This window comes from Oncorhynchus masou, chromosome 15 (genome assembly GCF_036934945.1).
Source record: "Oncorhynchus masou masou isolate Uvic2021 chromosome 15, UVic_Omas_1.1, whole genome shotgun sequence".
NCBI lineage: Eukaryota > Metazoa > Chordata > Actinopteri > Salmoniformes > Salmonidae > Oncorhynchus > Oncorhynchus masou.
This window is the reverse complement of record NC_088226.1, coordinates 11,082,579-11,097,978: the sequence shown is the minus strand read 5'-3', so window position 1 is coordinate 11,097,978 and position 15,400 is coordinate 11,082,579. Positions and strand designations below refer to the sequence as shown.

The 15,400-nt window shown below is 49.4% G+C and overlaps 1 protein-coding gene across 2 annotated transcripts in view; it reads right to left on the bottom strand.

Annotated features, from left to right (window-relative positions):
* The window catches only part of LOC135555597 (noelin-2-like), a 100,816-nt gene that overhangs the window by 43,703 nt on the left and 41,713 nt on the right, over window positions 1–15,400 (bottom strand). Inside the window, exon 1 of one of the 2 annotated variants that reach the window (XM_064988174.1) lies at window positions 11,740–12,188. The exons of the other annotated variant lie outside the window; for it this stretch is intronic. Coding sequence (XP_064844246.1) covers window positions 11,740–11,883 — 144 coding nt within the window. The 5' untranslated portion in view covers window positions 11,884–12,188. Of the gene's footprint in view, window positions 1–11,739; window positions 12,189–15,400 lie in introns of those variants that run through there. 2 annotated transcript variants of the gene reach the window in all.

Here is a 15,400-nt window from a genome sequence, read left to right as displayed (position 1 = left end):
CAAACAAGACATCCAACATAGAATGCCCACTCAGACCACACCCTGACCAACCAAAACATAGAAACATAGAAAGTAAACTATGGTCAGGGTGTGACAGTCTGCCAGTCACATTCTGTTAAAGGTCCCTAAAGCACACATCCCTGGGTCGCTCGTCTTTTCAGTTCGTTATAGCTAGCGACTGGAATGAGCTGCAACAAACACTCAAACTGGACAGTTTTATCTCAATCTCTTCATTCAAAGACTCAATCATGGACATTCTTACTGACAGTTGTGGCTGCTTTGTGTGATGTATTGTTGTCTCTACCTTCTTGCCCTTTGTGCTGTTGTCTGTGCCAAATAATGTTTGTACCATGTTTTGTGCTGCTACCATGTTGTGTTGCTACCATGTTGTGTTGCTACCATGTTGTTGTTATGTTGTGTTGCTACCATGCTATGTTGTCATGTGTTGCTGCCTTGCTATGTTGTTGTCTTAGGTCTATCTTTATGTAGTGCTGTGTTGTCTCTCTTGTCGTGATGTGTGTTTAAAAAAAAATGTTATCCCAGCCCCCGTCTTCCCAGGAGGCCTTTTGGTAGGCCGTCATTGTAAATAAGAATTTGTTATTAACTAATTTAAATAAATAAAACAATTCAATAAATAAAAGTAATGATGGACTGTAATTTCTCTTTGCTTATTTGAACTGTTCTTGCCATAATATGGACTTGGTCTTTTACTAAATAGGGCTATCATTATGTATAGCACCCATACCTTGTGACAGCACAACTGATTGGCTCAAACGCATTAGCCTGGGTATGACTAGCCTGGGTATGACGAGCCTGGGTATGACTAGCCTGGGTATGGTTAGCCTGGGTAGTGCAAAACCAAACTGTGAATAATCCAATAAAGCAAGACACAACCTTGACACAAGACGATATGGTAGGACTCTATTACACTATCAAACAAGAAACAAGTGTGTTCTTTCCCCCCGAAAGAAATTCCACAATTTAACAATGCACTCCTGTTATTTGAAATGCATTCCAGGTGACGACCTCATGAAGCTGGTTGAGAATATAAGGGAAGAATTTCCTTGACAAAGGAATGCCAAGGAATGCCAAGAGTGTGCAAAGGTGTCATCAAAGCAAAGGTTGGCTACTTTGAAGAATCTCTTATTTGTTTAACACTTTTTTTGGTTACTACATGATTCCATATGTGTTATTTCATAGTTTTTATGTCTTCACTATTATTCTACAATGTAGAACCTGGAATGAGTAGGAGTGTCCAAACCTTTGACTGGTACTGTATATATATTTACACTGAGTGTACCAAACATTAGGATCAAGCTCTTTCCATGACATACTGTAGACTGACCAGATGCATCCAGGCAAAAGCTATCATCCTGAATTGATGTCACCTGTTAAATCCACTACAATCAGTATAGATGAATGGGAGGAGACAGGTTATAGAAGGATTTTTTAAATCATGAGACAATTGAGACATCAATTGTGTATGTGTGCCATTCAGAGGGTGAATTGGGCAAGACAAAAGTTTTAAGTGCCTTTGAACGTGGTATGGTAGTATCTGCCAGGTGCACTGGTTTGGCAAGAACTGCAACGCTGCTGGGTATTTCACGATCAACAGTTTCCATCACTCAAAAAACATCCAGCCAACTTGACACAATTGTGAGATGCATTGGAGTCAACAGGGGCCAGCATCCCTGTGGAACGCTTTCGACACCTTGTAGAGTCCATGCCCCGATGCATTGAGGCTGCTCTGAGAGCAAAAGGGTGTGCAACTCAACATTTGGAAGGTGTTCCTAATGTTGTGTACATTCAGTGTGTTTGCAATCAGGATGATTGGTGAATGTGTCCAGTATAGCATCTCCACAAGTGATCTATCTATCTATCTGATGTATATCTATATCTTCTAACTCCATGCTATATCATACCTCATAAATATTCATCATAGAGATCTAAATATTCATTCATACAGAGGATCTAAGAGCTTCAAATAACAAGAGAAGAGGTTCTACCATCAAACATAAAATAACTATGTATGAATATGGATAAAAGAGCGACTTTAATCTGAGTTGGCCCTTTCATCTGCCGTCATAAATCAATCATGGAGTCAGATTTATTGGATTGTTCTTGGGACGTGCTAAAGTTTACAGTCATGGACACCATGCAGCCAGACTAGCGTAGAGACCCCAATCTGAGTGGTAGACCTCTCTCTCTCTTTGTGTGGGACCATTGTTTGTTCCTCTGGCTCTTTTGATATTTCCCTTCTTCAGGCGTCTGCCTGGCTGGGTTATTATTAATACAAGAGATCACAGGGACAACAGCACTGTGTGGAGTGTGTGTCTAACAGCCCCCCCCCCCCACACACTTGTTTCTTGTTTGATAGTGTAATAGAGTCCTACCATATCGTCTTGTGTCAAGGTTGTGTCTTGCTTTATTGGATTATTCACGGTTTGGTTTTGCACTACCCAGGCTAGCCATACCCAGGCTAGCCATACCCAGGCTAGTCATACCCAGGCTAGTCATACCCAGGCTAGCCATACCCAGGCTAGCCATACAAGGGCTAGTCATACCCAGGCTAGTCATACCCAGGCTAGTCATACCCAGGCTAGCCATACCCAGACTAGCCATACCCAGGCTAGTCAAACCCAGGCTAACCATACCCAGGCTAGTCATACCCAGGCTAGTCATACCCAGGCTAGCCATACCCAGGCTAACCATGCCCAGGCTAACCATACCCAGGCTAGTCATACCCAGGCTAGTCATACCCAGGCTAGTCATACCCAGGCTAGCCTACCCAGGCTAGTCATACCCAGGCTAGCCATACCCAGGCTAACCATACCCAGGCTAGTCATACCCAGGCTAGTCATACCCAGGCTAGCCTACCCAGGCTAGTCATACCCAGGCTAGCCATACCCAGGCTAGTCATACCCAGGCTAGGCATAGCCAGGCTAACCATACCCAGGCTAGTCATACCCAGGCTAGTCATACCCAGGCTAGCCATACCCAGGCTAGTCATACACAGGCTAGCCTACCCAGGCTAGTCATACCAAGGCTAGTCATACCCATGCTAACCATACCCTGGCTAACCATACCCAGGCTAGTCATACCCAGGCTAACCATACCCAGGCTAGTCATACCCAGGCTAGCCATACCCAGGCTAGTCATACCCAGGCTAGCCTACCCAGGCTAGTCATACCAAGGCTAGTCATACCCAGGCTAGCCATACCCAGGCTAGTCATACCCAGGCTAGTCATACCCAGACTAGCCATACCCAGACTAGTCACATCCAGGCTAGTCACACCCAGACTAGCCATACCCAGACTAGCCATACCCAGACTAGTCATACCCAGGCTAGCCATACCCAGACTAGTCATACCCAGACTAGTCATACCCAGGCTAGCCATACCCAGACTAGCCATACCCAGACTAGCCATACCCAGACTAGTCATACCCAGGCTAGCCATACCCAGACTAGTCATACCCAGGCTAGCCATACCCAGACTAGTCATACCCGACTAGTCATACCCAGGCTAGCCATACCCAGACTAGTCATACCCAGACAAGCCATACCCAGACTAGCCATACCCAGACTAGCCATACCCTGACTAGCCATACCCAGACTAGTCATACCCAGGCTAGCCATACCCAGACTAGTCATACCCAGGCTAGCCATACCCAGACTAGTCATACCCAGGCTAGCCATACCCAGACTAGCCATACCCAGACTAGCCATACCCAGACTAGTCATACCCAGACTAGCCATACCCAGACTAGCCATACCCAGACTAGCCATACCCAGACTAGTCATATCCAGGCTAGCCATACCCAGACTAGCCATACCCAGACTAGTCATACCTAGGCTAGTCATACCCAGACTAGCCATACCCAGACTAGTCATACCCAGGCTAGTCATAGCCAGACTAGCCATAGCCAGACTAGCCATACCCAGACTAGTCATATCCAGGCTAGCCATACCCAGACTAGCCATACCCAGACTAGTCATACCCAGGCTAGTCATACCCAGACTAGCCATACCCAGACTAGTCATACCCAGGCTAGTCATAGCCAGACTAGCCATAGCCAGACTAGCCATACCCAGACTAGTCATACCCAGGCTAGCCATACCCAGACTAGTCATACCCAGACTAGTCATACCCAGACTAGTCATACCCAGACTAGCCATACCCAGACTAGCCATACCCAGACTAGCCATACCCAGACTAGTCATATCCAGGCTAGCCATACCCAGAGTAGCCATACCCAGACTAGCCATACCCAGGCTAGTCATACCCAGGCTAGCCTACCCAGACTAGTCATACCAAGGCTAGTCATACCCAGGCTAGCCATACCCAGGCTAGTCATACCCAGGCTAGCCATACCCAGGCTAGTCATACCCAGACTAGCCATACCCAGACTAGCCATACCCAGACTAGCCATACTCAGACTAGTCATACCCAGACTAGTCATACCCAGGCTAGACATACCCAGACTAGTCATACCCAGGCTTGTCATACCCAGGCTAGCAATACCCAGGCTAGTCATGTTTGGACTTTTTTTTACCCCCCCCTTTCTCCCCAATTTCGTGGTGTCCAATTGTTAGTAGTTACTATCTTGTCTCATCGCGACAACTCCTGTACGGGCTCAGGAAAGACGAAGGTTGAAAGTCATGCGTCCTCCGATACACAACCCAACCAAGCTGCATTGCTTCTTAACACAGCGCGCATCCAACCCGGAAGCCAAACGCACCAATGTGTCGGAGGAAACACTGTTCCCCTGGCGACTTTGGTTAGCGTGCACTGTGCCCGGCCCGCCACAGGAGTCGCTGGTGTGCGATGAGACAAGGATATCCCTACCGGCCAAACCTTCCCTAACCCGGATGACTCTAAACCAATTGTGCGTTGCCCCACAGACCTCCAGGTCGCGGCCGGTTGCGACAGAGCCTGGGTGCGAACCCAGAGTCTCTGGTGGCACAGCCCTTAACCACTGCGTCACCCGGGAGGCCTTGTTCAGTCCTTTTGAAGAACTCACTATGGTGAACTTCTTTAGATGTTGAGTGCAGTGCCACACGTCCATGGACCAGCTTAGCTCAGAAAGAAGCAAATGGAGCAGAAAGCAAATGGAGCAGACTGATTGTAGCTCAGAGGAGTGTGAATGTGGGACCCTGATCATGGGGACACTAGGGTGAGGAGCAGTCATACATGGCCATCGGGAAAGTGATCATGGGGACACTAGGGTGAGGAACAGTCGTACATGGCCATCGGGACACTGATCATGGGGACACTAGGGTGAGGAGCAGTCGTACATGGCCATCGGGACACTGATCATGGGGACACTAGGGTGAGGAGCAGTCGTACATGGCCATCAGGACACTGATCATGGGGACACTAGGGTGAGGAGCAGTCGTACATGGCCATCGGGACACTGATCATGGGGACACTAGGGTGAGGAACAGTCGTACATGGCCATTGGGACACTGATCATGGGGACACTAGGGTGAGGAGCAGTCATACATGGCCATCGGGACACTGATCATGGGGACACTAGGGTGAGGAGCAGTCATACATGGCCATCGGGACACTGATCATGGGGACACTAGGGTGGCCATCGGGACACTGATCATGGGGACACTAGGGTGGCCATCGGGACACCGATCATGGGGACACTAGGGTGAGGAGCAGTCATACATGGCCATCGGGACACTGATCATGGGGACACTAGGGTGGCCATCGGGACACTGATCATGGGGACACTCGGGTGAGGAGCAGTCATACATGGCCATCGGGACACTGATCATGGGGACACTAGGGTGAGGAGCAGTCGTACATTGCCATCGGGCCATGGCCATCCTTGCTGTCCCCAGTCCACCTGGCCGTGCTGGTGCTCCAGTTTCAACTGTTCTGCCTGCGGCTATGGAATTCTGACCTGTTCACCGGAAGTGCTCCCTGTCCCAGACCTATTATTTGACCCTGCTGGTCATTTATGAACATTTGAACATCTTGGCCATGTTCTGTTATAATCTCCACCCGGCACAGCCAGAAGAGGACTGGCCACCCCTCATAGCCTGGTTCCTCTCTAGCTTTCTTCCTAGGTTTGGGCCTTTCTAGGGAGTTTTTCCTAGCCAACGTGCTTCAACACATGCATTGCTTGCTGTTTGGGGTTTTAGGCTGGGTTTCTGTACAGCACTTTGAGATATCAGCTGATGTACAAAGGGCTATATAAATACATTTGATTTGACCGGGACACTGATCATGGGGACACTAGGGTGAGGAGCAGCCATACATGGCCATCGGGACGCTGATCATGGGGACACTAGGGTGAGGAGCAGTCATACATGGCCATCGGGACACTGATCAAGGGGAGACTAGGGTGAGGCGCAGTCATACATGGCCATCGGGACACTGATCATGGGGACACTAGGGTGAGGAGAAGTCGTACATGGCCATCGGGACACTGATCATGGGGACACTAGGGTGAGGAGCAGTCGTACATGGCCATCGGGACACTGATCATGGGGACACTAGTGTGAGGAGAAGTCATACATGGCCATCGGGACACTGATCATGGGGACACTAGGGTGAGGAGCAGTCATACATGGCCATCGGGACACTGATCATGGGGACACTAGGGTGAGGAGCAGCCATACATGGCCATCGGGACACTGATCATGGGGACACTAGGGTGAGGAACAGTCATTCATGGCCATCGGGACACTGATCATGGGGACACTAGGGTGAGGAGCAGTCATACATGGCCATCGGGACACTGATAATGGGGACACTAGGGTGAGGAGCAGTCATACATGGCCATCGGGACACTGATCATGGGGACACTAGGGTGGCCATCGGGACACTGATCATGGGGACACTCGGGTGAGGAGCAGTCATACATGGCCATCGGGACACTGATCATGGGGACACTAGGGTGAGGAGCAGTCGTACATTGCCATCGGGCCATGGCCATCCTTGCTGTCCCCAGTCCACCTGGCCGTGCTGCTGCTCCAGTTTCAACTGTTCTGCCTGCGGCTATGGAATTCTGACCTGTTCACCGGAAGTGCTCGCTGTCCCAGACCTATTATTTGACCCCGCTGGTCATTTATGAACATTTGAACATCTTGGCCATGTTCTGTTATAATCTCCACCCGGCACAGCCAGAAGAGGACTGGCCACCCCTCATAGCCTGGTTCCTCTCTAGCTTTCCTCCTAGGTTTGGACCTTTCTAGGGAGTTTTTCCTAGCCATCGTGCTTCAACACATGCATTGCTTGCTGTTTGGGGTTTTAGGCTGGGTTTCTGTACAGCACTTTGAGATATCAGCTGATGTACAAAGGGCTATATAAATACATTTGATTTGATCGGGACACTGATCATGGGGACACTAGGGTGAGGAGCAGCCATACATGGCCATCGGGACACTGATCATGGGAACACTAGGGTGAGGAGCAGTCATACATGGCCATCGGGACACTGATCATGGGGACACTAGGGTGAGGAGCAGTCATACATGGCCATTGGGACACTGATCATGGGGACACTAGGGTGAGGAGCAGTCATACATGGCCATCGGGACACTGATCATGGGGACACTAGGGTGAGGAGAAGTCGTACATGGCCATAGGGACACTGATCATGGGGACACTAGGGTGAGGAGCAGTCATACATGGCCATCGGGACACTGATCATGGAACACTAGGGTGAGGAGCAGCCATACATGGCCATCGGGACACTGATCATGGGGACACTAGGGTGAGGAGCAGTCGTACATGGCCATAGGGACACTGATCATGGGGACACTAGGGTGAGGAGCATTCATACATGGCCATCGGGACACTGATCATGGGGACACTAGGGTGAGGAGCAGTCGTACATGGCCATAGGGACACTGATCATGGGGACACTAGGATGAGGAACAGTCATGCATGGCCATAGGGACACTGATCATGGGGACACTATGGTGAGGAGCAGTCGTACATGGCCATCGGGACACTGATCATGGGGACACTATGGTGAGGAGCAGTCGTACATGGCCATCGGGACACTTATCATGGGGACACTAGGGTGAGGAGCAGTCGTACATGGCCATCGGGACACTGATCATGGGGACACTAGGGTGGCCATCGGGACACTGATCATGGGGACACTAGGGTAAGGAGCAGTCATACATGGCCATCGGGACACTGATCATGGGGACACTAGGGTGAGGAGCAGTCATACATGGCCATCGGGACACTGATCATGGGGACACTAGGGTGAGGAGCAGTCATACATGGCCATCGGGACACTGATCATGGGGACACTAGGGTGAGGAGCAGTCATACATGGCCATCGGGACACTGGCGCCACAACATCACAAGACGACCCAAAAAAGGGTTTGAAACTAACCTAACAACAACGTTAGTCAAATGTTCCTCTAATGCTTTAACCCCCATGGCTTCCACCGGCTCATCTGCATGGTTGAACCTTAGAACGTCTTATAATGTGTTTAGATTCCATCCAATCTATCATGTCTCATAGAATTTGTCATTAAGACTTTTAAAATATGAAAATGTTGTTAATGGAAGCCTTCGATGTTGCTTTGAGAGTGAGGAAAAATAAGGAGCAACACTCATTGGCTCTTTGTTGAACCAGAATATGTGAAATGGTAAAAGAGAAATAGTCCTCCTCTCTGATGACTCCATCACCACAACATCAAGTCCAGATTCACCACATCAACCATGGAAGCAGAACGGATCTCAAAGCCCCTCCTGAAGTAGCAGACCATGGCTCTGTTTCAATAGCCACACTACTATCAACACTACTATACACAACACTTAGACCACACCCACCCAGGCAGGAAGTAGAACGGATCTCAAAGCCCCTCCTGAAGTAGCAGACCATGGCTCTGTTTCAATAGCCACACTACTATCAGCACTACTATACACAACACTTAGACCACACCCACCCAGGCAGGAAGTAGAACGGATCTCAAAGCCCCTCCTGAAGTAGCAGACCATGGCTCTGTTTCAATAGCCACACTACTATCAGCACTACTATACACAACACTTAGACCACACCCACCCAGGCAGGAAGTAGAACGGATCTCAAAGCCCCTCCTGAAGTAGCAGACCATGGCTCTGTTTCAATAGCCACACTACTATCAGCACTACTATACACAACACTTAGACCACACCCACCCAGGCAGGAAGTAGAACGGATCTCAAAGCCCCTCCTGAAGTAGCAGACCATGGCTCTGTTTCAATAGCCACACTACTATCAGCACTACTATACACAACACTTAGACCACACCCACCCAGGCAGGAAGTAGAACGGATCTCAAAGCCCCTCCTGAAGTAGCAGACCATGGCTCTGTTTCAATAGCCACACTACTATCAGCACTACTATACACAACACTTAGACCACACCCACCCAGGCAGGAAGTAGAACGGATCTCAAAGCCCCTCCTGAAGTAGCAGACCATGGCTCTGTTTCAATAGCCACACTACTATCAGCACTACTATACACAACACTTAGACCACACCCACCCAGGCAGGAAGTAGAACGGATCTCAAAGCCCCTCCTGAAGTAGCAGACCATGGCTCTGTTTCAATAGCCACACTACTATCAACACTACTATACACAACACTTAGACCACACCCACCCAGGCAGGAAGTAGAACGGATCTCAAAGCCCCTCCTGAAGTAGCAGACCATGGCTCTGTTTCAATAGCCACACTACTATCAACACTACTATACACAACACTTAGACCACACCCACCCAGGCAGGAAGTAGAACGGATCTCAAAGCCCCTCCTGAAGTAGCAGACCATGGCTCTGTTTCAATAGCCACACTACTATCAACACTACTATACACAACACTTAGACCACACCCACCCAGGCAGGAAGTAGAACGGATCTCAAAGCCCCTCCTGAAGTAGCAGACCATGGCTCTGTTTCAATAGCCACACTACTATCAACACTACTATACCATCAACTTCAAATGATGTCATGTATTGGCCATGAATTCTAAGTGGAATGCTAGTATGGACATTGGGACCACAGGAGGTTGGTGACACCTTAATTGGGTAGGATGGACTTGTGGTAATGGCTGGAGCGGAATAGGTGGAATGGTATCAAATACACCAAACACATGGTTTCCATTATTATGAGCCGTCCTCACCTCAGCAGCCAAGTCCTGCAGTCCATGTCCACTGGAGATGAAGTCCACTTAGACCACACCCACCCAGGCAGGAAGTAGAACCACTCCTGTACCACTCATTCAGGGACACTATGGGAATGTCATCCTTCCTAGTTCTTCAAAAGCTAAAGCTCTGAGAAACACACAGATCAGACACAAGCTATATTGATATTGAAATTGAAGAGAATTACCTGCGCTTGTAGAATAGATAAATGCATCTCAGGGAATGTTTTGCTGGACCTCTCTCTACAAGGTCAACACCTTCATAGAGCTCAGCCTCAACCGTGAAAACATCAACAATGTTTCCTCCAGTGAGCCGCTGAGACAGTTATTACAGCTGGGTGCCTCAGTGCAATAAAGTGGTATTTGTTGGTGCAGCAGACTTTTATGATAAGACTGGACTGATTGAGGATAAGGCTCTGTAATAGAGGATAGATTGGGAAGATAGAGTCATAATTCTCTGAACAGATGGACCCAGCTCCTGAGACCATAGGGAGAATTGACCAATAAATACACACCTGTAAGTGTGCACACACACACACACACACACTAAGGAAGGCAGGCAATGAGGCAGGCATGCGGCATGCACGCACACAAACACACACGGACAGAGCTGGACACACACAGATGGACAGTGCAGGACACACACATTTCATCAGGGCTGGGCGTTTAATAAGGGAACAGATGCCATGAAAATAGACCCAGGAAAGAACCAACGGCTATCACTCGCTACTAATGATCCTGAACATGACAGATGCATTCCTCTGCTTGACACTTCTCAACACCTCTCATCTCATCCATATGGAGCACCCATATGCACAGTCACACCACACATGCATCACAGTGTACACAGGTGTACATCCACAACAAGCTACACAAACCTTCACATCTCAATCTTTTAACACGCTCCTCACATGAGACCCAAAATAATGTACCTTTCAAGGAGAAAACAAAATGACAGTCCCTGGCTTGGATTCTGAACGCATACACCTATACATAGTCAGTCCATTTTGACACATGGGACGAAGGAAAGAGAGATGGGGGAACGAGGTACGCATCCAACTGGAATAGGGTGTGTAGGAGCTGGAGCCCAAATCTCCCCCCCATCATAATCATCATCACCTCAGAGTTGGCATACCATCAGTTACACCCTCCAGCTCTCTGACATATCAGTCAACATCCTCATCCCTCACCACAGCAGCAGCATCCCAGCTCTGATCACCCACATCACACAGAGAATTCACCAGCAGGGCAGCTCTCCCCTGATTCTCCTTCTCCTCCCAGCAATCAACACAGCAAAATCATTCTGGATCTGTTCCCTGGGAGCATCACTCACACAAGACCCTGAACATCATTCCCACTTCGCCTGACTCCCAGCAGCATCGATCTCACATGCACTGCTTTCATCTTCTATCATTTCTCTTAGCGCCGCCCCCGTGAGACAGACCCTCTCCGATATCCACCCCCCCAACCCCACTTCAACCACCCTACCGCTCTGAGACCTCTCTCCCGGTCTCCAACTCATCCACCCAGCAGACAGATAGAAAGGATGGGAAAAGAGCCGTCTACTGTACGCACGCTGACGATCCTCTCGGAGGTTCCCCCTCGGGAGACAGTGGTCCCGTTGAGTCCCACCAGAGAGGGCAGTGTCTGGGACATCCAGTTGGTCACCATGGCCATGGTGCTGAGCACCGCCCCGATCTTCAGCAGCGGCACGCTCATTTTGCCTGTCCCCCCACCTCCACACCGCTCTGTGCTCCTCAGCTCCGTCCCTCTGCCCTGCACTCTTCCACCCCACTCTGCCTGCCTGCACCGGGACCAGTTAGTCAGCCAGGCAGGAGCAGAGAACCAGGTGGACAGGCAGTTAGCAGAGACACAGCCCCAGCACGGTGGCTCTCTCCTCAGCCCAGGGAAGAAACTAGAGCAGCACTGATAACCACAGACCCAGGCTTAGTCAGTCAGTCAGCCAGCGGTAGAACCAAAGAGCGGGACAGAGGACAGGAGCTCACATCCAGCAGCAGCATCACACTGGGTTTATCTGTCTGAGAGCAACTGCCTGCCAGAGCCTCTCTCTCCCTCGCTCTCAAGATACAGACCTGCGCATTGGCTGCCTCCCTCTCTCCTCCCCTCCCTAGCTGCCTCTCTCTCTCTCTCCTCCCTCCCTAGCTGCCTCTCTCTCTCTCCTCCCCTCCCTAGCTGCCTCTCTCTCTCTCCTCCCCTCCCTAGCTGCCCTCTCTCTCTCTCTCTCCTCCCCTCCCTAGCTGCCTCTCTCTCTCTCTCCTCCCCTCCCTAGCTGCCTCTCTCTCGCTCTCCTCCCCTCCCTAGCTGCATCTCTCTCTCTCTCTCCTCCCCTCCCTAGCTGCCTCTCCTCCCCTCCCTAGCTGCCTCTCTCTCTCTCTCTCTCTCTCTCTCTCTCTCTCTCCTCCAAGGCTGCCTCTCTCTCTCTTTTCTCTCTCTCTCTCCTCCCTGGCTGCCTCCCTCTCTCTCGTTCCCTCCCTGGCTGCCTCCCTCTCTCTCGTTCCCTCCCTGGCTGCCTCCCTCTCTCTTGTTCCCTCCCTGGCTGTCAGCGTCTCCTCCCTTACTCCAGCCTTTCTTTATATGCTTTACGTCCCTCCTTTCTTTTTAATCTCTCCCTCTCTTTCACGCCTTCTATCGCAGTTCTCTCCTGACTCTTTAGCGTGTTCATTGAAAAGCACACAGTCACAGAGAGAGACGATGACACTGTGGAGGGAGGCTGCAAGGGTATGTAGATGAGTGCAGACAAGACAGGACAGGACAGGACATTCAGTGTTCAACACCATGACTGTGTTGGGTTCCATTACTCTGTCCATCTCACAGTTAGCCTGAAGCCTGTTCAGAGGCATCACCTCATATACATCCCCCTCTCTACTCAGATGGACTGGAGGAGGAGGAGGAAGATACAAGCAGGGTGGGTATTAATGAGGAAGATGAGAGAGAGGAAGAAGAGGGAGAGGAGGAGAAGGAGCAGGCTGCATGGTGAGGGTATAATGAAGAAGAGGGTGAGGGTGAGGAAGAAGAGGCAAGCAGGGTGGGTATTAATGAGGAAGAGGAGGGAGAGGAGGAAGAGGAGGAAGAGAAGGATGACGAGGTGGGTATTAATGTGGAAGGAAGTGGAAGAGGCTGCATGGTGAGATGGACATAAGGAGGAAGAGGAGAAAATTAGGGAGAAGAGGAGGTGTAAGTAGGCATTCTTGGCAGGGTATTAATGAGGAAGAGGAGGAGTGAGTAGGCAGGATGTGTGGGATGGGTATTAATGAGGAAGAGGAATGAGGTGTTCCAGCCCACAGCTCCTCTTCTCCTCCTCTCCTCTTCTCCTGACAGCCCATCAGTTACCCCTCCTGACTCTTCCTTAATCACCCTGTAATATACACTCTCAACCGCTACAGCCCCGCTCGCCACTGCACGCGCACACACACACACACTGCTATCTTTTAACTCAAGCTGAACGAACCCCCTCTCTCAAAGTACTGGCCATGCGAGGAGCGTTCAGTGTGGACCTAACTAACTAAACGAGTTGATGAAATAGAAAGTTAATCAATAATAGGGAGGTAATTATAGAAGTGGAGAAAATTGGAAGCCTAATGGATCTGACTGTGAAATGAAGTAGGAATTAAGAGGCTTTTCATGGAGCAAAATGGCTGCCATGTCGTGCATCACCCAGGTGGGTGCTACAGAGTGGGGGTGGTGGAGTGAGTATGTGGAAACCATGCAAAGCAGTTGATTATCATCATTGTCATCAGGTGGTGGTTGTTATCATCATTACTTTCTCTTGTTCTTGTGAAAGTGTTTCTTGAACCAGGCAATAGTGTCATGTTTAAGAACTTCTGCTTACTCTGCCCATAGAAGATGGTGTCAATTTACCCTGTAGGTATTATGCATCAGCATCAAATGACCCTCTAAAACAGCAGCCACTCATAATGATGACAGACTGCCTGGGTATGACAGTATGCCCATGTCATCTCCTCTCCTCTTTGTGTATGGTGACTGATTGATCGTGTCAGACAAGCCTCTCCTACCCAGATACTGACACTGGGCAGGGGCTGGGTTGGGGCTGGATGGATGGTGAGTGATATGGGGTTTGCTGTGTAGGGCCATGGGTTGACATGTTATGAGAGGAGACAGCTTGCTGAGCTCCATCCAAGACATGTCAGGCCTCCTCAGCTCACCTGCTTGCTCTCTCTCTCCCACTCTGTCTCTCCAGCCTATTGCTGTGACAAGGCTGCCCTCAAGTGGCCGGTAGGAGCATTACAGCTGTCCAGCTCACGCCCATTTGCTTGAGGCCAATCAACCTTTGATATTTACTGCCTCGCTGGTGTTAACCCGATGGTGGTGACACACGATTGTCACAGTTTAGTATCATGATGGCATGTCAAGGAATAATTGAGTCACACATCCTCTCTTTACAATAATCTGTTGTAATGGTTCTATATTCACTATCCTTTCCCTTCTAGGCTGTCGTATGACGCATTTATACATGGAGCTAGATTATTCACAAATCACACACACACACACACACACACACACACACACACACACACACACACACACACACACACACACACACACACACACACACACACACACACACACACACACGTCCCTGCAGGATCCTTGCCTTACCTTGGATATGAAAGAGTAAACGATCACAGCAAAACAGACAGAAGTACCCCTAGTCTAGTTGAACCTGAGTATGAGTGTGCTGGGAATTGCCAGGGACCTCACAATACGATATTATCCTGATATGGTGACTGGTAGCCTAGAGGTTAGAGTGTTGGGCCAGGAACCCAACGGTTGCTAGTTCAAATCCTTGAGCAGACAGGGTAAAAAATCTGTTTATGTGCCCTTGAGAAAGGCACTTAATCCTAATTGTTGCTGTTGATAATGGTTCATGCTGGCTGTGATCCCACTGTCTCAGGGATATGCACAAAACACATTTCCATTTCATACATGCGTATAATACACACTTGTTGGAACAGGACTAAGCACACATTAAATTGTTATTACTTAGGTGCCGATACGATATGTATGTGATTCGATACCCTCGATTTTATTGTGATTTGATGTTCCAAAAATATTGCTCGCTATGTGCAGACAGTGGCGGTCGGTGCCGTTTTTGATGAGGGAGGACGAATTTAAATGTTTTTATGAGCATGGCCTATTTCTATTACAGCATATTGGATAACTGTCATTCATACTTCACCCAGCTCAATGTAACATG